Source organism: Rhinolophus hipposideros (genome assembly GCF_964194185.1).
Source record: "Rhinolophus hipposideros genome assembly, chromosome: 20".
NCBI classification, from domain to species: domain Eukaryota; kingdom Metazoa; phylum Chordata; class Mammalia; order Chiroptera; family Rhinolophidae; genus Rhinolophus; species Rhinolophus hipposideros.
The window spans coordinates 24,414,882-24,441,772 of record NC_138066.1 but is presented as its reverse complement, the minus strand read 5'-3'; the positions used below and the strand labels follow the sequence as shown (position 1 = coordinate 24,441,772).

The 26,891-nt window shown below is 33.4% G+C and overlaps 1 protein-coding gene across 1 annotated transcript in view; it reads left to right on the top strand.

Moving 5' to 3' along the window:
* The window catches only part of BRIP1 (BRCA1 interacting DNA helicase 1), a gene marked incomplete at its 3' end in the record, with an annotated part of 148,564 nt that overhangs the window by 61,901 nt on the left and 59,772 nt on the right, over positions 1–26,891 (top strand). Inside the window, 3 exon segments of the mRNA XM_081027780.1 lie at positions 2,380–2,545; positions 2,654–2,794; positions 7,106–7,267. Of these exon segments, the coding sequence (XP_080883906.1) occupies positions 2,380–2,545; positions 2,654–2,794; positions 7,106–7,267 (469 nt within the window).

The following is a 26,891-nucleotide window of genomic DNA, read 5'->3' as shown; positions in this document are numbered from 1 at the left end:
ACTTTGAGAACTAAGGGCAAAATTAACCATCAGTATTGTGAGGACATGGTAGAGAATACCACATTTTATTCTGTTTAAGCCTAGGTGTTTACAGCCTTATATTGAAAGAAATAATGACATGATGGGATTACAGAGATCATCTGGTTCAGTACCTTTGTTAAAAACAGATAAAGACGGAGACCCACATTTTAAAGGAACTTAATTTTTCATAGTTTCGTAAACTTTTTAAACTTTTAGTAAAAATTTTCTTTCTATTTTCTATTTTCTCACGTAAAAATAAAGTATAAACCACTTTTTTGTTTCTTTAATAATACCTCTGTTATATATTTAATAACTAATGATGTAACAGAGTGCAAAGAACTCTGGACTAGAAGTTAGGAGGACTGGATTTTAATTCTGTCTGTGCTATGATTTATGTAATGTTTGAACATAGGGCTGGGAAGTGGTAACGGGTAGATGGTTAGATGATGTCTGATCTTTGTGAGGGGGTTGCTTCTAAAATTTAATGGCTTATTTTCTATCAGAATTACTGAATTTAATTAGTGGTAGGTGTTTTTGTGGAAAATGTTATCTTCGAGTACGAAGATACGCAGACTCTCAAGTTTTTAAAAATTAATTAACCTATTTTTTTCAATTACAGTTGACATTCAATATTTTTTTTTAATTGTTTTGTAACTATCAATTTATACTTTTTAAAAAAATTTTATTGGGGTATTTTGGGGAACAGTGTTCTTCTCCAGGGCTCATCAGCTCCAAGTAGTTGTCCTTCAGCCTAGTCATGGAGGGCGCAGCTCAGCTCCAGGTCCAGTCACTGTTTTCAATCTTAGTTGCAGGGGGCGCAGCCCACCATCCCATGCAGGAATTGAACTGGCAACCTTGTTGAGAGTTTGCACTCTAACCAACCGAGCCATCTAGCTGCCCCTCCAGCAACTCAGTGGCAGCTAGTTGTTCAGTCTAGCTGTGGAGAGCACAGATCACTGGCCCATGAGGGAATCGAACCGGCAACCTAGCTCGTGCTCTAACCACCTGAGCCATCTGGCCGCCGTGTACTTCTATTCCCTTCACCTTTTTCACCCAGCCCCGCAAACCTCCTCCCATCTAGCAACCATCAGTTTGTTCTCTGTTTCCATGAGATTTTTTGTTTTGCTTTTTTGTTTATTTTGTTCTTTAGATTCCATATGTAAGTGAGATCATATGGTATTTGTTTTCACTGTCTGACTTATTTCACTTAGCATAATACCCTCTAAGTCCATCTATATTGTCACAAATGGTAAGATTTCATTTTTTTATGGCTGAGTAATATTCCATTGTATATATGTACCACTTCTTTATCCAGTCGTATATTGATCGGCACTTGGGTTGCTTTCATATCTTGGCTATTGTAAATTACACTGCAGTGAACATAGGAGTGGGTGTAGCTTTTCGAATTAGTGTTTTGGATTTCTTTGGGTTAATATCCAAAAGTAGAATTGCTGGGTCATAAGGTAGTTCTACTTTTAATTTTTTGAGGAACCCCCATACTTTTTTCCGTAATGGCTGCACCAATTTGTAATCCCACCAGCAGTGTATGGGGATTCCCCTCTCTTTACATCTTTGCCAACACTTGTTGTTTGCTGATTTATTGATAACCATTCTGACAGGTGTGAGATGTTATCTCATTGTGGTTTTTATTTACATTCTAATGATTAGTGACGTTGAGCATCTTTTCATATATTGCTAGACCATCTGTAACTCCTTTTTGGAGAAATGCCTGTTCGGGGCCTTAGCCCATTTTTTAATTAGATTGTTTTTTTTGGTGTTGAGTTGTGTTAGTTCTTTATAAATTTTGGATATACTAACCCCTAATTAGATGTATCATTGGCGAATATCTTCTCCCATTCAATAGATTCTCTTTTCATTTTGTTGATGGTTTCCTTTGCTGGCCAAAACTTTTTAGTTTGACATAGTCCCATTTGCTTCTTTTTTTTTTTGTTTCCCTTGCCTGAGGAGATAGGTCAGGGAAAATATTACAAAGAGCCCTGTCAGAGAGTTTACTGCTTATGTTTTCTTCTAGAAGTTTTATGGTTTCATGTCTTACATTTAAGTCTTTAACGCATTTTGAATTTATTCTTGTATAACATATGGAATAAGAAGGTGATCCAGTTTCATTTTTTGCATGTATCTGTTCAGTTTTCCCAACACCATTTATTGAATAGACTGTCTACCCTATTGTATATTCTTGTCTCCTTTGTCATAGATTAAATGACTTTATAGGCATGGGTTTATTTCTGAGTTCTTTTCAATTTAGTTTAATACAATTAGTTTTTATATTGTATGTAGCTGGGACATTATATGTTTTATAAAGTTTTGCCATTTTATTACCATTTTATTTTCATTTAGGTTTGCAGATGATTATAAAGTTGCTATTCAACAGACTTACTGTTGGATAAATCAGACTGATACTACAGATAAAAATGGGTTCTTTGTTACACCAAAAAATAAGAAACGTTTACGACAGAAAACTGCAGTTCATGGGCTAAACTTCTGGTGCTTAAATCCAGCTGTGGTAAGCTTATTGTTATGTATGAAAATTCTGTCTTTTAACTCAGTGCAAACAAATAAATGTGTTTGAATCTTTTAAAGATGATTTTATACATCTAATGTTTCCTTTTAGGCGTTTTCAGATATTAATGGCAAAGTGTGGACGATTGTTTTGACATCTGGGACCTTATCACCAATGAAATCCTTTTCATCAGAACTTGGCGTTACATTTACTATCCAACTGGAGGCCAATCATGTCATTAATGACTCACAGGTTAGTATTTTTTATTTTGAAGGCTTTCAGTGTTTTTTACCTCAGTATAATTCCACATAAACAATTTCAAAGGTACCTGAAGTATTAGCAAACAGATCCTGATAGGAAATTCAGCATTTCAGTTTTAGAATAAAAGAAAATCTGTTAGCTACTTGATAGTATCAAGAAAAGGAAATAATAATAAATGCATTTTTTCAACCCAGTGAGTAAAACACACTTTGAATGCAAAGACTGCATTGCAATTTCCTCATTTAAATAAGTTTTGTGTTTTGTTAATGAAAATTAAAAACAAAATTCAACTTCTTTACCATACTTCTTATTGTATAATTATTTGTTTATGTGTTTCTCTCTTCCATTAGACTATGGTGTATCTTTATTCTTCTTATTATATCTCCATTCTAACACTACACCTAGATTGATATCTGGCATTAGGTTATGTGTTCAGCACATGTTTGAGTATCTTAAATGAATTAGAAGTACACTTATGAGCCTTATGACTTAAGATTTTAATTTTTTGTAACAATACCATGTAAATGTTATTTTAATTTTCCTAGGAATGTTTTCTCGTTTGTCAATCTGCCTTCTGTTTCTTTTTATGAAGTAATTTAAAACGGTTAGCTACATGCTTCACACCACCTCTGTGCCTTACATGATTCTAGTGCTATTTAAAGCTATAATTTTCAAGGTGTATTTGTGGGGACATTTAATTTCTCATAATTACTTGGGAAGTACTACTGGCATTTAGTAGGTGGCAGCCTTGACTGCTAAGCTCCTATAAACTAAGAATTGTGCTTTCCAAAATACAGGGTTCTCCTGTTTAGAAACATTGCTATAAACAGTAGTGAAGGAAAGATATATGTTCCACATTTTAAAGTTGCCCTCTTTAAAGGCTGAAGTAAATATGGGAAGTTATTAGTAAATTCAGTACCTATTTTCTCTTAAGAATGTTATTATAGGCTCTATGTTTTCAATCTAGTGCACAACAGCTTATTTAATCTATAATGTTACTGAATTATAACAATAATGCTAGTTATTCAGCTGAATTCTGTTATACTATAATAATTTCCCCCAACTTTTAAAGAATTTATTATTATTTGAATTGTGGTCAAATACACATAATGTAAAATTTAATATCTTTACCATTTTAAGTGCACAGTTCAGTGTTGTTAGGTATATTCACATAGTTATACAACCAATCTCTAGAACTTTTTCATTTTGCAAATCTGAAATTCTATTCCCATTAAACTACAATTCTTCACTTCCCCCTCCTTCCAGCCCCTGTTAACTACCTGTTTTAATGAATTTGACTGCTCTAAGTACCTCATGTAAGTGGAATCATAAGGTATTTTCCTTTTTGTGATTAGCTTATTTCACTTAGTGTGATATCTTTTCAAGGTTTATCCATGTTTTAACAGAATCAGGATTTCCTTCCTTTTTAAGGCTGAATAATATGTCATTGTATGTATATATAATATGTACTGGGGTGCCAAAAAAATGTATACAAGTGGACACTTTGGTCAATGTTGCTCAAGCATTAGTTCACTGTAATCAGAAGTGTCTGGATGCTGATGGTAACTGAGCACCTCTTGTAATTGCAGAAGTCAAACGTGACTTGTAATCATCTTTTGTTATCAGTGTATATTGAGTATTACAATTTTAATATTTTTTTTCCTTTCTTAAAAGGTGTGTACATTTTTTGGCACACTGTACATACCACATTTTGTTTATCCATTCATTTGATTACCCCAACTTTTTATTTTAAAAAATTATAAACTTCAGTAAAGTAGAAAAATAGTATTAATGTAGTGAACATCTTACACTCCTCACCTAGATTCATCAGTTGTTAAATTTTGCATATGTATATATATGAGAGAGAAGAGGAATGTTGCAAAATGTTAAAAATTACATTGTATATGTGTGTATGCAATATACATAACATGTGTAATATATGTTGCACATTTTTAGATAAACTATTAAAAAGCAATTTGTCCAATCACCTATTGAAGGACACTCTGGTTGTTTTCACGTCTTGGCTACCATGAATAATGCTGCAATGAACATAGGTCTACATATACTTTATGGATAAATTTTCAGGTTTTTGGATAGATACCCAGAAGGGGGATTGCTGGATCGTATGGTAATTCTATTCTTAAGTTTTTGAGGAACCTCCATACTATTTTCCATAGTGGCTGTACCAATATACATTCCCACCAGCGGTATATGAGGCTTCCTTTTTCTCCACAACCTCTCCAACATTTGTTATTACTTGTCTTGTTGATAATAGCCATTCTTACAGGCATGAGGTGGTATCTCACTGTGGTTTTGATTTGCATTTCCCTGATAACTAGTAAAGTCGAGCATTTAGTCATATATCTGTTGGCCATTTGTATGTCGTCTTGGGAGAAGTGTCTGTTCAGCTGCTCTGCCCACTTTTTAATTGGATTGTTTTTTTGTTGTTGAGTTGTACGAGTTCTTTATATATGTTGGATATTAGCCCTTTATCAGAGGTGTTGTTTACAATATCTTCTCCCTTTTGGTTGATTGTCTTTTTGTTTTGTTGATGGTTTTTTTTGTGTGTTTTTTTTTTTTTGCTTTGCAGAAACTTTTTAGTTTGCTATAGTCCCTTAATTTATTTTAGCTTTTACTTCCCTTGCCTTTACGGTCACATTTGTAAAAGCCTTTCTGGACCCAAGGTCCATAGGTTTAGTATCTATGCTTTTTTTCTATGCAGTTTATTGTTTCAGGTCTGATATTTAGGTCTTTTATCCATTTTGAGTTAATTTTGGTATATGGTGACAGATAGCAGTCTAGTGTCATTCTTTTGAATGTGGCTTTCCAGTTTTACCAGAATTATTTATTGAAGAGACTTTCTTTTCTTCATAATATGTCTTTGGCTCCTCTGCCCATATATATGTGGATTTATTTCTGGGTTCTCAAAGAAGATGTTGTACACACATATAATGGAATATTTCTTGGCCATAAGAAAAGATGAAATACTGCCATTTGCGACAACAGGGATAGATTTTGAGATTATCATACTAAGCGAAATAAGTCAGACTGAAACAGTCAAGAACCATAGGAGTTCACTCACATGTGGGATGTAAAACTGAAAGCAACAAAGGAACAAGACAAACAAACAAACAAAAACTCATAGACACAGACAACAGTTTAGTAGTTGCCAGAGGGTAAGGGGGGGATAGTAGAAGAGAGTAAAGGGAGTCAAATACATGGTGATAGAAGGAGAACTGACTGGGTGGTGAACATACAATGCAGTATATAAATGATGAATTATAGAAATGTACACTTGAAATCTATATGATTTTACTAACCAATGTCACCCCAATATTCTTAATAAAGATAAAAAAAGTAATTTGTAAATATTTATTTCTCCAGTTACTCCCAAAATGTCTTTTAACCTGTTTATTTTTCTTATTCTTGATGCAGCATCCAAACAAGTATTATATATTACATTTGATTTTCATGTTTTTTTAGTCTTTTAACAGGTTTTTTTTTTGCCCTTTTTTCCTGTCTTTCATGACATTTATTAAAGAATTCAAGTCACCGGTTGTCTTGAGCGATATCTCATCACTTGGGTTTATCTGATTGTTTCCCCATGATAAGATTCAGGTTAAACTGTTTGGTAAGAACTCTATATAGGTGGTTTTGTTACTTCTCATTGCATTGTATCAGGAAACACATAATATCAGTTTGTCTTATTACTAGTTGATCATTTAGGTAAAAGTTGGTTAAACAGGTATCCATCAGATGTCATCTTGCAAAATGTACTTCAGTCTCATATATCATTTCAAAATACAGGATTATTACATTTTTTGACAATCTGGAGTGTTTGTATTGTCTATAGATTACTAATCAAGTTTGTTCTTTCTCTTAGTCAAATTAGCTACAATAAGGCTAGACTCTGTATGAACATAGAATTGCACAGAACTGTAAAATTTGGTGGGTCTGATTTTCTGTGACTGTAGATTTTTGAACACCAGTGAATTTGTGCAAGAGTTGTTTCTGTCATAGTTGAGTCTTAGACACTTTTACCTATAGCAAATCATACCAGTAAAATCCCATTTTGCTTTCATCCTAAGAGAATTCAGTGATCTGCCTAAAGCTTCTATAAGTTAAATCTATATGTAAGTATATAAAGGTAATAGAAAAAAAACCAACAATTTTAAAATAAATGTCCTCTAAACTTGTTTCTGTATCTTCTTTTGACATATATGTAATTAGGGCTTTCAACTAAATGCTAATTTGCCTGCCTAGTTTATGCATAACTGTAACAGTGACATATTTATATTCCAGGTTTGGGTTGGCACCATTGGGTCCGGCCCCAAGGGTCGGAATCTCTGCGCTACCTTCCAGCACACAGAAGCATTTGAGTTCCAGGATGAAGTGGGAGCACTTTTGTTATCTGTATGCCAGACTGTGAGCCAAGGAATTTTGTGTTTCTTGCCATCTTACAAGGTAAGGGAATATTTTTGTTTCTTTTGCCTATAAAAAATCATGTGGAATTATCATGATAAGCTTCATAGGGTCAATAACAACAGGAGAATTATAGTTTTCTAAACATTATATATGGTTTTAATTATTTATCAAGACACTGCCTAATTATCCTATCTCTGTTTTACTTGAAAGTCTAAAAGACTAAGTACACACACACACACACACACACACCAAATTTTGTTTATCCATTCATCTGTTGATGGTCACGGGTTTCCACCTTTTGGCTGTTGTGAATAATGGTGCCAGTAACATTGGTATACAATTATCTGCTTGACCCCTGCTTTCAATTCATTTGGATATGTACCTAGAAATGAAATTTCTGTGTCATATAGTAATTCTGTATAACTTTTTGAGGAACTGACATACTGTTTTCCACAGTGACTGTCCAATTTTATTTATTTATTTTTTTATTTTTATTTTTATTTTATTTTATTTTATTTTTACATCCCTCACACCGTGAACCCCCCTCCCCCCATCTACCACCACCCCGACCTCACACCAAGCCATCACATTATACACATAAAATTATAGTTGGCATTCATTAATGTCCAGCCTCTGGTTGACTGTACAATTTTAGATTCCCACTATCAATGCACAGAGGTTTTTATTTTCTCCACATCCTTGCCAACATTTATTTATTTTGTTTTTTGGGTAATAGCCATCCTGATGGATATGCAGTGGTATCTCCCTGTGGTTTTGATTTGCATCCTTCTAATGGCTAGTGATGTTTCATATGTGTATTGGCCATTTGTATATCTTCTTTGGAGAAATGTCTATTCATGTTCTTTCTTCATATTTGAATAGGGGTTTTTTTTTTGGTATTGTTTAATTATAGAAGTTCCTTATATATTTTAGATATCAGTCCCTTACATATGCTTTATAAGTATTATCTCCCATCATATGAGTTGCCTTTTCATTCTGTTGATAGTGTTCTTTGATGCACAAAAGTTTTAAATATTGATGAAGTTCAATTTTCTATTTTTTCTTTTGTTATATGTGCTTTTGGTGTCATAACCAAGAAATCATTGCCATGAAGATTTTCCCCTATTTTTTTTTAAAGGTTTAATAGTTTAATGGTTACATTTAGATATTTAAGCCATTTTGAGATAATTTTTGTATATGGTGTAAGGTATGGACCCACTCCATTTTTGTCTGTGTGGATATCTTGTCTTCCCAGTCTTGGTACCCTTGTTTAAAATCCCGTGATCATATATGTAAGGGGTTATTTCTGGACTTTCTGTTCTATTCCCTTGTCTGCATATGTCATTATGCCGTTACTGTTTTGATTACTTTAGCTTTGCATTAGTTTTAAAATCAAGACGTGTGAATCCTCCAACTTTGTTCTTTTTCAAGATTGTTTTTGGCTATTTGGAATCCTCAAGATTCCTTATGCTTTTAGGATGGGTTTTTCTGTTTCTGCAAAAGAATGCTGTTGGGATCACATTGAATCTGCATTTTGTTATGTAGTATTATCCTAATAACATCTTCCAATTTATGAACATGGGGTTTCTTTTCATTTATATATATTTTCTTTAAATTTTTTCAGCAGTGTTTTGTAGTTTTCAGTGTAGAAATCTTTTATCTCCTTGGTTAAATTTATTCCTAAGTATTGTTTTTAATGCTATTGCAAATGGAATTGTTTTCTTAATTTCCTTTTTGAGTTGTTCACTGCTGTTGTATGGAAATGGAACTGATTTGTGTGTATTCATTTTATATCCTGCAACTTTGCTGAATTTATTTGCTCTAGAATTTTTTTAAGGTTTTCTATTTATAAGACCATATCATCTGCCAACAAAGATCATTTTACTTCTTCCTTACCAACTTAGATGCCTTTTATTTCTCTTACTTGCCTGTTTACTCTGGATATAACTTCCACTACTATGTTGAGAAGAGGTAGTTCAGGCTGGCAACCTTGTTCCATTTAGTGTGATGTTAGCTTTTGGTGTTTCATATATTGCTATATCATGTTGAGGAAGTTTCTTTCCATTTCTGGTTTATTGATCATTTTTTGTCATTAGTGTTTTTCCTGCATTTTATTGATGATCATGGTGGTTTTGGTCCTTCTTTCTATTAGGGTTGTGTATTTTATTAATTGATTTCCATATGTTGAACCACTCTTGCATATTGAAAATAAATCCCAATTGGTCATTTGTGCATAATCCTTTTAGTATGTTGTTAAATTTGGTTTGCTAGTATTTTGTTGAGGATTTTTGCATCAATATTCATAAGGAATATTAGTCTTTAGTTTTCTTTGTAGTGTCTTTACCTGTCTTTGCTATCAGGGTGATACTAGCTTCATAGAATAAGATAGTAAGTATTCTCTACTCTTCAATTTTTTGGGGAGAGTTTGAGTAAGATTGGTATTAATTCTTTAAATGTTTGATAGAATTCACCAGTGAAGCCACCTGGCCCAGGGATTTTCTTTGTTGGAGGATTTTTGATTACTGAGTCAATCTGTTTACTAGTTTTGAGTCTATTTAGATTTTCTATATTTTCATGAATCAGTTTTTGTAGATGTGCATTTCTAGGAATTCGTCCATTTTTATCTAGGTTAATCCTTTTGGTGGCATACAGTTGTTCATAATATTCTTTTATAATCCTTATTTCTGTAAAATTGGTAGTAATTTCCCCACTTTCTTTTGTGCGTTTGGTAATTTGAGTCTTTCCCTTTTTTTTTCTTAGTCAATCTGGTGAAAGGTTTATCAATTTTGTTGATCTTTTCAAAGAACCAACTTTTGGTTTTGTTGATGTTCTCTATATTCTATTTTTTTATTTCATTTATCTCTTCTGTAATCTTTATTATTTTCTTCTGTCAGTTTTGGGTTTAATTTGCTCTTCTGTTCTAGTACCTTAAGGTATAAAATTAAATTACTGATTTGAGATCTTTTTTTTTGTTTTTTTTGTGTGTGATTACAGCGATAAATTGACCTTTTAGGACTGCTTTCTTTGCATCCCATAAGTTTTGAAATGCTGTGTTTTTATTTTCGTATTTCCCAAGGTACTTTCTAATTCCTCTTGTGATTTCTTCTTTGACTTATTGGTTATTCAAAAAGTGTGTGTTTGGTTTCCTTACATTTGTGAATTTTGTGGTTTTCCTTCTGTTATTGATTTCTACTTTTATTCCATATGCAATTGAAAAAGACATTTTATATGATTACAGTCTTTTTAAATTTATTAAGAATTGTTTTGTGAACTAACATATCGTCTCTCCTGAAAATATTGCATGTGCATTTGGGAAAAATGTGTATTCTGTTGTTGAGTCTTGTTATATTTACTTATTAGGTGTATTTGATTTATAGTGCTGTTCAAGTTTCCTATTTCCTTATCTCTATTGAATTTCTATTGATTATTAAACGTGGAATTTTGAAGCCATCAATTATTGTAGAATTTTCAGTTTCTTCCTTCAACTCTACTTCTGTTTGCTTCATATATTTGGGGGCTCTAATATTGGTGCATATGTTTATAATTGTTATATATTCTTCATGAATTGACCCATTTATCAATATATGGTATGCATTATCACTTGTAACAATTTTTTACTTAGTCTGTTTTGTCTGTTATTAGTAAAGGTACCCTACCTCTCTTTTGGTTACCATTTGAATGGAATTTCTTTTTCATCCTTCCACTGTTAATCTTCACATGCTTAGACCTAAGTAAATGTCTTGTACTCAACATAAAGTTGGACCATGTTTTGTTTTTACTCTATTCTGCCAATGTCTGTCTTTTGATTGGAGAGTGTAATCTATTTATGTTTAAAGTAATAGATGATAAGAGACTTCAGCTATTTTGTTATTTGATTTTTGTATGTCTTACAACTTTTATGTTTCTCATTTTCTCATCACTGCCTTCTTTCTTGTTTAGTTGATTTTTTGTAGTTATACATATTAATTTTTCATTTTCTTTCATGTATATTTAATAGATATTTTCTTTGTGGTTATCATTGGGATTACCCATAACTCTCTAAAGTTATAAGAATCTGATTTGAATTGATACCAACTTAACTTCGTTTGTATACAAAATCTTCACTGGTAAACAACTTCATCCCCCCTTTATGTTATTGATGTTACATATTACTTATTTATACATGTGTGCCTGATTACAGATTTATAATAATTTTTTGTGCATTTGCCTTTTAAATCCTGTAGAAAATTAAAAATAGAATTGCAAACTGAAATTACATTTATAGTGGCTTCATATTTGCCCATGTTAATGTTTACCTTTATTGGAGATTTTTATGTCATTATACAGTTTTAACTTACTGTCTAGTATTCTTTAGTTTTTTTTATCATATTTTTATTTTTTATAGTTTTTTAATTTTAATTTTTTCAATTACAGTAGACATTTAATATTATATTAATTTCAGGTATACAGCATATTGATTAGACATTTATATAACTTATGAAATGATTCCCCCATAAGTCTAGTATCCTCTTCATTTCAAAGTGAAGAACTCTCTTTAGCATTTCTTACAGGACAGGTCTAGTGTAATGAAGTTTCTCAGCTTTTGTTTATCTGTTTATGTCATAATTTCTCCCTCATTTTTGAAGGACAGTTTTTTGCCAGATATTGAATTCTTGTTTATTAGTTTTTTTCTTTAGCACTTTAAATATATATTCCCATTGCTTTCTGGCCTCCCAAGGTTTCTGATGAGAAATGATCTTATGATCTTATTGAGGATCCTTTTTATGTGATGAGTTGCTTGTCTCATGCTTACTTTTTCCCCTGTCTTTTGGCAGTTTAATTATAAAGTGTCTTTGTGTGGTCACTTTTGATTTATCCTAATTGGACTTCATTAAGCTTCTGGGATTTGTAAGTTATTTCTTTCATCATATTTGGGAAATTTTTAGCCATAATTTCTTAAAATATTTTAATTGAGTAATAATAGAAATACAAAATATCATAATTTATGCAGTATAGCTGAAGTTAGAGGGAAAATGTTAACTTTTAATGCTTGTTAGAAAGAAAAAAGATCTTAAAATCATAATGTGTTTCCACCTTATCTCTAAAGAGGAAAATAAACAAGGAAATAGAGGAAAGGAAATAATGAAGAGAAAAATTCAGTAAAATAGAAAATTGAGAAATAGAAACAAATCAATGAAATGAAGAGCTGTACTCATTATTAGAATGTATTAATGAAATTAATAAAATCTAGCAAGACCAGTCAAGATAAAAAGGGAAGAAAAATGACCAATAACAAGAAGTACAAGAGAACATCATTACAGATTCTGTTGAATTACATAATAAAAGGATTTTTTCAACAACTTTCTGCTAGGCAGTTAAACAACTTAGGTGAAATACACAAGTTCCTTGAAAGGCACAGTTTATCAAAATTGGCTCAACAATAATCAGGTAATTCAAATACCATATCTGTTGAACAAATTGAAGTGGTAATATGAATAAAAACCTTTCAGCAAAGAAAAGTGTAGGTTCAGATGTCTTCATTGATGAATTCTATCAAGAAAAAGTATTAATACTACACAAACTCAGAAAATAGAGGAAAAGAAAGCACTTCCCACCTCATCAGGCAAGCGGAGCTCTGATACCAAAGCCAAACAAGGGCATTACAAGAAAACAAAACTAGACTCACAGAGATCTAAAAGTCATTAACAAAAAACTGGTAAATTTAATCCATTAATATAAAAATGATCATACATCATAACCAGTGGGTTTTATCCTGGGAAGCCAATAATAGTTTAGTCTTCAAAAATCAACTATTATAATTCACCACATCAACAGGATAAATTTTAAAAACCACATGTTCATCTAAAAAAGTGCTGATAAAGCATTTTACAAAATTTAATGCCAATTCATGATATAAACTCTTAGTAAACAAAGAACAACCTGATAAAGGGAATTTAGGAGAAACTTACAGCTAACATCCTGCTAATATTATAAAACTAAATGATTTTTGCCTACGTTCAGGAATAAGGAACAGATGTCAGTTCTTACTACAGTCATGCACTGCTTAACAACAGAAATATGTTCTGAGAAATGCGTTGTTAGGCAATTTTGTTAACGTGTGAACATCAGAGTATACCTTCACACACCTAGAGGGTGTAGCCTACAATATACCAAGGCTGTATGGTAGAGCCTATTGCTCATAGTCTATAAGCCTGTACAGCATGGTACTGCACCAACAACACAAGATTAAATCAAGCAAAAAGAAAATTATGCAATCGACACAGTAAACAGGCGATGTATGAGGCTGCTGCTGGTGTAACTTGGAATAGTATTTTATAGCAAACTTTTTTTATAAAAGTAGAAAGAATACATTCTAAAATAATGATAAAAAGTATAGTAAATATATAAACCAATAACAGTTATTATCATTATCAAATATTATGTACTGTACATATTTGTGTGTGCTGTACTTTTATGTGACTGGCAGCACAGTACCAGCATCACCACAGACACCTGAGTAATGAATTGAGCTATGACGTTACATTGGCTGCGATGTCACTAAACACTAGGAATTTTTCAGCATTGTTATAATCTCATGGGACCACTGTCGTATATTTGGTCCATCATTGACTGAAACCTCATTATGTGGCACATGACTGTACTTTCTGTTCAGCATTGTACTTTATCCCATACAGTTAGGCAAGAAAAGGAAATAAAAGTTATAAAGATTTAAAGAGATGAAATAAAATTGTTTCTGTTCAGACATCATGATTTTGTACTTAGAAAATCTTAGAAAAAGGTATCTACAAAACAACTATTAAAATGAATAACAGAATGTAGCAAGCTCTCAGTCTAAGAATGTCAATATACACACATTATATGGCTATAATAATAATGAACTCTTATATTTTAAAGTAATACCAGTTAAAGTAGCATTAAAAATCATGAAGTTATTTGCATAATATGCATGACCCAAACACGAAAAAGTACAAAACATTGCTGAGAGAAATTAAAGCCTATATATAAAATCTACATAAATGTAGAGATACCACATTCACAAGTTGGAAGTTTCAGTATTAAGGTGTCTATTCTCTTGAAGTTGATCTATATAGTCAAGCCAATCTTAGTAATAATTCCAACAGGCTATTTTTTTTTTTAAGAAATTGACATGATTCTATAATTCACACAAAAATATAAATCACATAGTTTTTTTTAATTTAGAAAAAGTAAAAACAAAGTGGAAGTCTTAAATATCTGGTTTCAAGATTCACTGTAAAGCTACAGGAATCAAGACAGTTAGGTATGGGTATAAGGATAGTTATATATCAGTGGAACAAAATAAGGTTCAGAAAAAGGTCCGTGTGTGTATGTGTGTGTATGTATACACATATACATATATATGGTCAATTGGTTTTTGACAAAGATGTCAAGGTAATTTAATAGAGAAGAAATGGAGTACTTCTAGAGTCATATGGGATAAAATGAATACTGACACCTCATAACCTTATATAAAAATTAACTCGGAACTCAAAAATATACCTTATAACCTTACACAAAAATTTACTCTAAATTGATCATGTATCTAAACATAAAAGCTGAAACATAAAAACTAAAATCATCTCTTCAATGACCTTATCTCCAAATACAGTCACATTCTCACATGTTGGATGTAGGTTAGGGTTTCAACATTATCAATTTTGGGGGAAAACAGCTCAGCCCATAACAGGGCACAAAGGAACTTTTTGTAAGTGTAAATGTTTCATATTTTGATATGGTGGGAGTTTCTTGGGTACATGTACTTGTGAAATCACATTGAACTGTTCACTTAAAATGGGTATGTTTTGTTACATATATAAATTATAACACAATAAAGTTGCTTTTTTAAATAGCAAATTGCTAGCACAAAGCAGAAGAAGTACAAATTCTCATTGCAAATCTGATTAAAATTTCATTAAATTATGTTTATCTGGAAAGGATAATATCAGATCTTCCCACACAGAAATATGGTGTCTATATTATGGAATGTTTTTGCATCCTTCAGTAAAATTAGGTGGTTAAACCAACAATGAAACATTGCCCTTACCACTTTTCCCTAAGTGCATAAACAAATACATTCTGCCTTTCATTAGGTCAGCTAGTATTCTAATTAAATAGCTGAAAAAAATTAGCTTTTTGATATGAAAACCTGTATGTTCAAATATAGTTTAAATTCAGTGTAAAACGAATGCTTAGAATTGTTTATACAGGTTTAAATGCCATGAGTTTTTAGGTAATCAATGTTATGTTATAGTTTATATTCCCAACAACTTGCTACTTCACCTTCATGAAGCCTGGAATGTTTAATAATGTAGGTACGAAAGGTAGGCAAGAGTTCAGCTAAAGCAAATTATCAGCCAGAAAAAAGTAAGAAGGGAAAGATGTTTAAAGATTTCAAAATGCCAAACAAAATAATGAAATTCTGGTTTTAAGTTATGAATAATGTTTATATTGATGACAACTTTAAGATCAGAATGCTATTAACATCTAATATTAGATATCATTCCATAATTACGATGTAACAGGCACAATTGATAAAATATTATTGTGTTATAAACATATAATTCATAATTCTAAAGCATATCTAATTATAATAACATTGTAAACAGCTTCCATAGAAAGATCAGCAGTTATGATGACGAATCAACTAAAGTTTATAGGCATTAGCACTTTTCATTGGATACTTTGTCTTTGATAAGACACACCAGACTTTTCTACATCTTAATGTAGATAGATTGGCAACATAAACACTAATGGTTTTTATCTTAACCTTGTTTAAGAGCTTCTTATATTTCTAAGTAATTTTTACTTTCTTATATGCTGTGATATCCTCATTTCAGATTTTTTTTTTGCTAGCACTGCTATTGATTTTTACCACAAACAACAGTTTTTAGTGTATATTCACCGTCTTCTAACAATTAAAAAAAAATCTTAAAAATGACAGTTGTAACATTGCTTCATGTTAAACATATATTTTCTAAATAAATGAAAATTTAAGTAAAATTAAGAACAGTGGTTTTATTATAATAAGCATTGCATACTTAAATGTTACTTTGGGATAGTTTTCATGTCATGATTATACTCTATGAGTTTGAAAAGATCCACAAATATGGGTTATTGGGTTGTTGTGTTTTTTCCGTATGTAGATGATTACCATACTAAAGTTCATTTATCATGAGGCATTAAAATTAAAGACATGGGAAGTTTTGAAAATTTGGTGTGATACTGCAAGCATTTACATCTTCACAATCAAAAAAATGCTTAAAACAATGACAATGCCTCTAAAAATCAATATTCTAGCACAGAGGAGAAAATTTTTCTTTTTTAATTAATAATTTTAAGCTAGTTTCTACTATCTAGTTACTTATTTTGATTCTTGTTATATTTTTTCAAAATCTTGAATTTTTGAAAATTTGGGAAGCCCTCTGATTATTTCTCTTCTTTAAAATTTCTTTTTAATGTTAAATTGATCTTCCTTTCTGTTCTTATAAAGAAACTGTATTTTGAGATATAATTCACATACTAGATAATTCACCCTTTTAAAGTATAGAATTCAGTAGTTTTTAGTACACTTACAAAGTTGTACAACCACCATTGTTGTCTAATTCCAGAACATTTTTTTCACCCCAAAAAGAAACCCCTTATTCTTAGTAGCAGTCACTTCCCACCCCCTACTTCCCCTTAACTTCTGATAACCACAAATCTACTGGACTCTTCATATAAATGGAATCATACAATATATGGCCTTTCGTGTGTGGTTTCTTCACAGAGCATAATGTTTTCAAGGTTCATCTATGTTGTGGAATGAATCAGTACATTATTTCTTATGGATAAATCTTCGTATCTTTGAATTTAAAGTGTGTCTTTTGTAGACAGCATATAGTTGGGTCATTTTTTTAAAAAATCTATTCTGTTAATCTCTGCCTTTTAACTTGAGTGTTTACATTTCACGCAATTATTGACAAGGTAGTTTTTACATCCACCACTTTGCTGTTTGTTTTATGCATGTCATCTTCCCCGCCCTCCCCCATTCCTATATTGCTGCCTTTTTGTGTATATGTTAAGTAGATAATTTTCTAATGTGCCGTTTTAATTTCCTTGAGTTTCTTTTACGATATATTTTTTAGTTGTTTTCTTAATGGTTGCCCTGGAAATTTTAATAAACATCTTAATTTATAACAATGTAGTTTTGATTGATACTAACTTAATTTCAATATTTGATATTTCAGTATTTCCATATTTCAATATTTGATCCTATATAGTTGTATCATGTTCCACTTTCCTTGTGCTATTGTAATAAAAATTATATATTTATACAATTATATGTTCATCAATACAGGTTTATAATTATTGCTTTATGCAGTTGTCTTTTTTTTTTTTTTTTTTTTTTTTGAGCCCACTGGCCCATGTGGGAATCTAACCGGCAGCCTTTGGAGTTAGGAGCACGGAGCTCTAAACGCCTGCGCCACCGGGCCGGCCCTGCAGTTGTCTTTTAAATCAGATAGGAGACAAAAAGTTGCAAACATAAAATAGATTTATGCTGTTTTTTTATATTTACATATGCTATGTTGTTACTTTACCAGTGCTTTAATTTTTTAATTCTTCATGTGGATTTTAGTTACTACCTAGTGTCCCTAAAAATTCATTCTTAAATAGAGTCCAAGCCTTGCAACTCTCTCAGTTGTAATCTTCTGTCATTATCCTGGAGCCCTGTTGAGGTGATGTAAGATACGGGGAAAGGGGCAGCACCCGCTAATTCTATGATTGAGTCGTCTATGATATGAGACTTAATCATATGTCCCTGGGCTATGACATTCACATGTGTTTTGTAGCTCTTAACTCATCTACTTGGTGAGACAGAAAGAATAGAGGGTTCTGGAATTCAGGTAATTTTCCTTTTCCCCAATTCAGGTAAGGCTCTGGCAAAGTCTTCTTCCTTTGGGAGACTGGCCTTTGTTATGGGGAATGCCTTGAGTGTTTTTCAAAGTGGTTACTTTTCCCTCCCCCCTGCTGGGAACAGGAGGGTTTTTCTTGATTCTTTACTGTGAGAACCTCATGGGGTTCCTGAAGGTAATATGTATAAAAATGTGAGGGACCCTTAAGATTACTGCCTCTAGGAGTTTCTCACTTTTATACTAGTATACACTGTGCCTCCAGCAATTCATCAAAATTATCATTTGAGTGTTCCTACCAATTTATGGTTCTAGTGGCTTCTGTTCCCAATAAGCAGACCTGCACTGTGATTCTCTATATTCACCTGTCTTTCCAGATTTCAGGGTGGCAGTTTGTAAACTCAATTCTGACATGTCCAAGGAAAGTCTATGATTTTTCAGTTTGTTCAGATTTTTTTCTTGATGTAAGATGGGTGTAATGACTTCCAAGTTTTTTACATATCAGAGCTGAAAGTAGAAGGCCAAATTTTATCTTTAAAAATGTACTTTCAACTGAGTTTCAGAAGGTAGATATAATTTAAAAGATCAAACCAACACATAAGTCTTTTGTCTGTATCACTGTCAGCTGTTACACAGTACGGTGACTGGGGTTATTAAATGTATCATGTCATCTATTTTTCATTTTGGAGGGGCTTGACATTGGACATGCAGAAGACATGAGACCTTACATTAGAATTTATTTCAGGGGAAATTTTGGAACCAAGATTGAAATATAAGTAGAAGGGTTTTATTAAATTTTTATTGTTGCATAACAAATTACCACAAATTTAGCACCTTAAAGCAACATACACTTATTATCTCAGTCTTTCTTCGAGTCAGGAGTTTGTGTATGCCTTAGCTGGGTTTTCTCCTCAGGATCTCACAGGGCTATTAGGTGTCAGCTGAGCTTGCAGTCTCATTAGAGGCCTGACTGGAGAAAGATTAGCTTCCAAGTACCCTTAGTTTGTTGGCAGAATTTATCTCCTTGTGGCTGTAGGACTGAGGTACCCAGTTTCTTACAGGCTTTTGGCTGGAACCATGTCTTAGCTCTCAGAGGCTGCCCTCATGTGATTAAAGTTGTTCTCTTAACCACATGGCAGCTTACTTTTTCAAAGCCAATAGGGTGACTTTCAAAAGAGGGTAGTCTGTCTTTTAAGGGTGTTCACCTAATTAAGCCAGATCCACCCAGGATAATGTCCCTTTGATTAACTCAGAATCAGTTGGACCTTAATCGCATCTGCAAAATCCCTTCACCTTTGCTACATAATATATAACCTAATCATGGAAGGGAAATCTTATTTACATTTATCTCACCTTATACACAAGGGAGGGAGTTATATACAGTATGTATGTGATTCATGCAGAGGGCATGAATCTTGGGGGCCATCTTAGACTTCTTCCTGCACAGGGTTAAATTTGTCAGGGCAAAAAAAAAGGGTCAAGAAGAATCCTTGGGATAAAGATTTACTACTTTGGCTTATGCAGAGAAGATGAATTAAAGTGAAATGACATTCATGAAACGTAGTCAAGTAGAAAAGGCATCACGACTGGCACATAATAAGTTCTTCATAGATACTTGTTGAATGAACACATAAATGATTAAATATTAACTCTTCTTGTTTCAAGTCTTATTGTATCTAAAATCAGAGATACTTATTTATTTTTATTTTTTATTTATTTATTTATTTATTTATTTTTTATTGGGGAAGGGAAACAGGACTTTATTGGGGAACAGTTTGTATTTCCAGGACTTTTTTCCAAGTCAAGTTGTTGTCCTTTCAATCTTTGTTTTAGAGGGTGCCATTCAGCTTCAAGTTGTTGTCCTTTCAGTCTTAGTTGTGGAGGGCGCAGCTCAGCTCCAGGTCCACTTGCTGTTGTTAGTTGCAGAGGGCGCTGCCCACCATCCCTTGCAGGAGTCGAACCGGCAACCTTGTGGTTGAGAGGACGCGCTCCATCTGAGTGCTCAGTGGCAGCTCAGCTCAAGGTGCCGTATTCAATTTTAGTTGCAGGGGGCGCTGCCCACCATCCCTTGCTTGTGGGAGTCGAGGAATTGAACTGGCAACCTTGTGGTTGAGAGCCCACCCTCCAACCAACTGCGCCACCCTGGAGGCAACTCAGCTCAAGGTACCATGTTCAGTCTTAGTTGCAGGGGGCGCTGCCCACCATCCCTTGGGGGACTAGAGGAGTTGAACCGGCAACCTTGTGGTTGAGAGCCCACTGGCCCATGTGGGAATCGAACTGGCAGCCTTCAGAGTTAGGAGCATGGAGCTCTAACCGCCTGAGCCACCGGGCCGGCCCTTATTTTTTATTTTTAAAAGATTTTATTGGGGAAGGGGAACAGGACTTTATTGTTTTATTGGGGAACAGTGTGTACTTCCAGGCTTTTTTCCAGGTCAAGTTGTCCCTTAAATCTTAGCTGTGGAGGGCGCAGCTCAGCTCCAGGGGTCCAGTTGCTGTTTCTAGTTGCAGGGGGCACAGCCCACCATCCCTTGCAGGAGTCAACCTTGTGGTTGAGAGGGTAAGCTCCAACCAACTGAGCCATCCAGAAGCTCAGTGGCAGCTCAGCTCAAGGTGCCATGTTCAGTCTTAGTTGCAGGGGGCGCTGCCCACCATCCCTTGCGGGACTCGAGGAATCGAACTGGCAACCTTGTTGTTGAGAGCCCACTGGCACATGTGAGAATCGAACTGGCAGCCTTCGGAGTTAGGAGCACGGAGCTCTAACCGCCTGAGCCACCAGGCCAGCCTAAAATCAGAGATATTTTAGATCTACAAACTACTGTTTCCCCAAAAATAAGACCTAGACAGACCATCAGCTCTAATGCGTCTTTTGGAGCAAAAATTAATATAAGACCTGGTATTATATTATATTACATTATATTATATATTTTATATTACATTATACCTGGTATTATATTATGTTATACCTGGTATTATGTTATATTATGTTATACCTGGTATCCTGGTATACCATATATATATGCCAATGGTTATATTATATATATACTATATATATATATAACATATATACCTGGTATGTTATACCTGGTATCCTGTCCTATTCTATTCTATTATAGCTGGTCTTATAGTAAAATAAGACCGGGTCTTATATTAATTTTTGCTCCAAAAGATGCATTAGAGCTGATGTTCCAACTAGGTCTTATTTTCGGGGAAACACGGTAGCACAAATCCCTGTGATTTGTGCCATTGTTCAATACATTCTAATTCTGCATATTAGTGTTTATTTTGAAAAGGAACTTTTAATATCCTTAATTGGATTTCTTTAAAATACAAAATTATTTATATTGAGAACTTTGATTATATTAAATTTCAATTTTTTTTTCTGGGAAATCTAGTAGCTTCACTTTTATTTTTATTTATTCAATCCACTGAGGAAATAGTTACTAAATGTGTACTCTGTGCAAAGGACTATGCTAAGCTCTGTTGAAGATTCAAAAATAACAAGTTATCTCTTCAAGATTTCAGGTTGGTAGTTGTATAAAATACAGGTGCACAGGCGGCTGTTTGGCTCAGTGCTTAGTGCACATTGCTCATAACACCAAGGTTACCGGTTCGATTCCCACATGGGCCAGTGAGAAGCAATGGCTTGAGCTTAGTGCTGAGCCGCAGGTGGGAGGCTGGTTGCTCAGTGGTTAGAGTGAGGAGCTCATAACACCAAGGTCGCCACTTCGAGTCCCACATGGGCCAGTGAACTGCACCCTCCACAACTAGATTGGAAAACAGTGACTTGACATGGAGCTGATGGGTCCTGGAAAAATACACTGTTCCCCAATATTCCCCAATAAAAATAATAATGAAAAATAATAATAATAATAAATATGTATGTATGCAAATCCCTATGGTAGTTGGTAAATTCTTTAATCATTAGGGAGATAAAGGAAACTTTATACAGAGTTAAGAGTAGGAAGAGGCCACATTTGATTGAATGAAGTAGGAATGCTTCTTAGAGGAGACTGTATTTAAATGGGTGTTAATCAAAAAGGTGGGTAGATTTCTAATGGTAGATAGGGAGTAAGTAGTATAGCTTTCTAGACTAAAGGGATAGCATTAGCAAAGTCGTAAAAAATGTTTTTATGACCATGGAGTTTAGCTTAGCTTGTGTGAAAGAATTTAAGGGCAAGACTGGACAGAACGTTGCAGATTTTCATAAAAGAAACATAAAAGTCTAAAGTATTCATACCTCACATTTCAATGGTAAATATTTCTTCCTGTATGTCTAGATAATTAGAATGGGTGATTTACTCCAAACTTTACTCTTTCCCTGAAAAAAATTAAACAAATTTCCTTTTGTTATAAATTGCAATTTTTGTGTAAGGATAAAAGTGAGAAAGTTGTCGTTCTAGAATTTTTTCCCCACACATTTCTTTCAGACCCTTCTAAAGTTACTACAAATTACAGTCATTTTGTGAAGAATACCATTCTTCCACTAAGATAAATTTAACTTTGACTCTATTGTCATTTAACTAGTAGCACCACTGCTTTACAACTGTGACAGATCATTTTTATGGGTAGGAGTTTCCAAACAGTTTTTATGGATAGAAATGTTTCCATTAAATCATTTTGTAAAAGACTCTGGTACCAAAGTAGCAACTTGGATCTTTTTGTTTGTACCTTGTAGACTCTTAATTTTCTTTTACATCTTTATGAATAAAATGCATAAACCATTTTCCCTGAGGGAGCATATCGCATTTACCACTGAATGTCAGATAAGGAATAAAATGCAAATGTTTCTATTTATTTTGTATGATTTTCATAAGCATTGTTTAATATCAAATTTGTATGTTGAGAAATTTGAGTGCCACTTAGTTTGATGTTTTTCTTTTTTAAGCTGTATCGCATTTAATTTAAAGGAGAAACCAAATTGTTCCATTTAAATGTTTTTCTTTTTTTTTCTTATTTAGACACTTGAAGTTTCTATAGATAATGGATTTGCCTTATTTTAAGTGAAACTGAGCCCGTTTAAGGAAAATTTTCTACAGTGTTAAGTAGAAAAAAATCTTCATGATATTGAGGCCTTTGGGATTGTATTAGGGAGGTTGTACATCTCTGAGAGAACTTCTGCTCTTTTTTATTAAACTGTATTCATTTATTTGTTCATTCCTTCATTCATTTATTCATTTGACAAACATTTATTGGGCACATACTACATTCTTGGTAGATAAGTCAAATGACCTGGACAAGGTCATATGTTTAATTAGTGAAAACACTCACCTTAGAACTCTTGATTTTTCTAGTCCAATGCTGTCCTCATAATAGCATTCTAGAGCTTGATAGGCGAAACATAGTTCACCTGACAAATATTAATTTGATCTATTATTTTTATTTAGAACAATATGCACATGTGTACATGTACGTATATATTGGTATATCAGTATTTATATTGGCTTTTCATATTTGGCTTTGTGAGCTAAACTGTTATCCTTAGGAAGGTAGATAGATATAAGAGCTACTCTGAAGGGGTATGTTTAAAAGCTACTTTGAGTGATCAAACATTCTGAAAAATAGTAATTAGAAAGTAGCTACTTAAGTAACCAATTTTTTGCTTTGTTTTGTTTTGTGTGTGTGTATGCATGTATACAGTCATTCATACCTTTTATCTGTAAATAACATACATACATTTGTGCCACATGTGGCTCCAAAAAAGCTTTGTAGAAATAGATTGATTATAATTTTTTAAGTGAAAATTTTAGGGATAATAAGAGCAGGGAAGTTAATATTAAACTAGCGTGAAGGATGGCCAGATAACCTAGTTTGAAGAGGCAAAGAACAAGTAATAAATCTAGAAACTGACTTCATTCACACTGTCTGTGCATCCTCCATTCCCTATCCTTAGTTCTAAACTACATTTTTCATGGATGAAAGATATGGAAAGCACTTTGGGGGAAATGGCAGGCAAGTTGGTTAACTTTAACTTTTGATTAATTTACTGCACATTCCATATGAAAGCACTTTATTTGAACTTGATATGGGCTAGACAAACTTGAGGCTCCAGGCATTCATCTTGGTTACAATCTTTAATGTCCATCTATAGTTAATCTTCGTAATAGCGACCTTGATGAAATGGTATCCTCCAAATACACTTATTAGATAGGCTATCCCAGAGGTAATGGAAAAGAGAAGCGGACAGACCAAATGAAGATGCTTGAATCACATAGTTTATTAAATAAATTTAAAACATACACTAAGAAAAGGGAAAGGGTTGAGAGTAAACACATTTTAGGATTGGGTACAAATGGGTGGAAGGACCACATTACCTAAATCCTGAGATACAGATTTCTCTCTTTTAACACATCAGCTTTCCTTGCAGATAGTGTGTTTACAGAGACTAGGATTGAGGTTTGAGCAAAGTGGCCCAATAGATGGAAAGTGCTCAAGGCTAATAACACACACTTTATTAGAGAAATGTAGGGGCAAATGCATTTGGTCACAGCTGTAGCCCACCAATTAGCTTGCTGAGCAACTGTGGATTTTGTTTGCTTTTCCTGGGCAAAGTGTACGTGGTCTACAATGGGTGGCTGAATGAATATTTCATGAATATTGAGTGTTTTATATTCCTCAGATATATTTAATATATCTTGAATATTTGGAGGTTCGTGTATACATAATGTATCTTGAATATTTAGTGGAATATTATTCCTTTTCGTCTGTGTTTATAAATACATGCAGTACTTATTTTATCTGTTTAACATGTCTTACAGGTTTCCAACTTCTGTCTATGGTGTAAACATCTTGTGAGTTTTACCCATCCATTTGGTTTCTCGTCTTTTATACTATAATTGAATATTCCCGAGTATACTGATATGCAAACTACAGATGAAATTCTCTCAGTCTCTTGCCTTCAATTTTAAGTTGCCAGTGCCTCAAGGATTACTACATTTTAAAACTCTTTCAGAAGATACAGCAATTTCTATAGAACATGGTGAATGAATGATTAGAGCTCATACCAGTGCATTGGTATTTGCCTTTGTACGAAGTACTGTTTCTGAGGTTTTAGAAATAAAATTTGCCTCATTTGACTGGCTTAAATAATAATAGCTTGAAGTCTTGGTAACATGACAGATTGCAAAGGGAAAAATACCATCAAGGAAAGATTCTACAGATAACAGCTCATTGTTGGAAAGTCTGGAGGTCATGGATCTGGGATTGTATCCAGTCTGGAGGTCATGGATCTGGGATTGTATCCTGGTCTGTATTTTTAAAAAATACAGACTTTATTTTTTAGAGCAATTTTAGGTTCACAGTAAAATTGAGTGGACAGTACAGAGAGCTCCCATATATCCCCTGTCCCCACACATGCATTCCTCTGACATTATCAACCTCCTTGGTACATTTATTACTCTCGATGAACTTATATCACCTGAAGTCCATAGTTTACATTAGGGTCATTCTTGGTGTTTTACATTCTATGAGTTTTTTATAAATGTATACTGACATGTATCCACCATTATAGTATCATACAGAGTAGTTTCACTGCCCTAAAAAAATCCTTGTTCTCCACCTATTCATTCCTCCCTCCCCCCAAACCTTAGCAACCATGGGTCTTTTTACTGTCTTCGTAGTTTTGCCTTTTCCAGAATGTCACATACAGTTGGAATCATACCATATGTAGCCTTTTCAGATTAGCTTCTTTTACTTAGTGATATACATTTAAGGTTCCTCCATGTCTTTTCATGGCTTGATGGCTCATTTTTTTTTAGTGCTGAATATTCCATTGTCTGGATGTACCACCATTTATTCATTTATCTACTGAAGTACACTTCAGTTGCTTCCATGTTTTGGTAATTATGAATAAATCTGCTGTAAACATCCATATACAGGTTTTTGTGTGGATTTAAGTTTTCAACCCATATAGGTAATACCAAGGAGAGCAATTGCTGGATCGTATGGTAAGAGTATGTTTAATTTTATAAGAAATGGCCAAACTTTCAAAGTGTCTGTACCATTTTGTAGCCACATTCTTGTCAGCATTTGGTGTTATCAGTGTTTTGGATTTTGGCCATTCTAATAAGTGTGTAATGGTATCTCATTGCTGTTTTGGTTTGCAATTTCCTGATGACATAAGATGTGGACCATCTTTTCATATGCTTATTGTCCATCTGTATATTTTTGGTGAGGTAATTGTTCAAGTCTTTGGCCCACTTTTCAGTCAGGTTGTTTGTTTTCTTATTTTTGAATTTTAGGAGTTCTTTGTATATTTTGGGTAGTAGTCCTTTATAAGATGTGTTTCACGTATACTTCTCTTCAGTCTGTGGCTTCTCTTTCCTTTATTAACTGTTTCCTATTTCTACTGCCAGTACTTTGGTTTGGTCCTCATCTTGAAACTAAATTATTGTTAATGGTCTTTATCCCTCCAGTCTTCCTGACAGTGTTTTCTCCACCTTGATCATGTTCTCCTGCTTATCCCTCAGTATACCAGGAAAAATAGTCATAACTATGTGTCATTCTTCTTTTTTATGTTTTTACGTCTTTGTAGGAATAATTTATAAAAGTAAGAATAAAGAAATAAAGAAAAAACCCCAACATTATTAGAAACTTCGACAAGATTTCAGACATACCAAAACCTCTTTGTGTCAGGTAAATTTTTCGGTGCAAATATAAAAGATCAAACAGTAATGTCACATGTCTTTTTAGCAACAATGAGTGGGGAAGATATGATTAATGTTGTTCTATCAAAATGTTGTGTGATGAAGAATAATTAA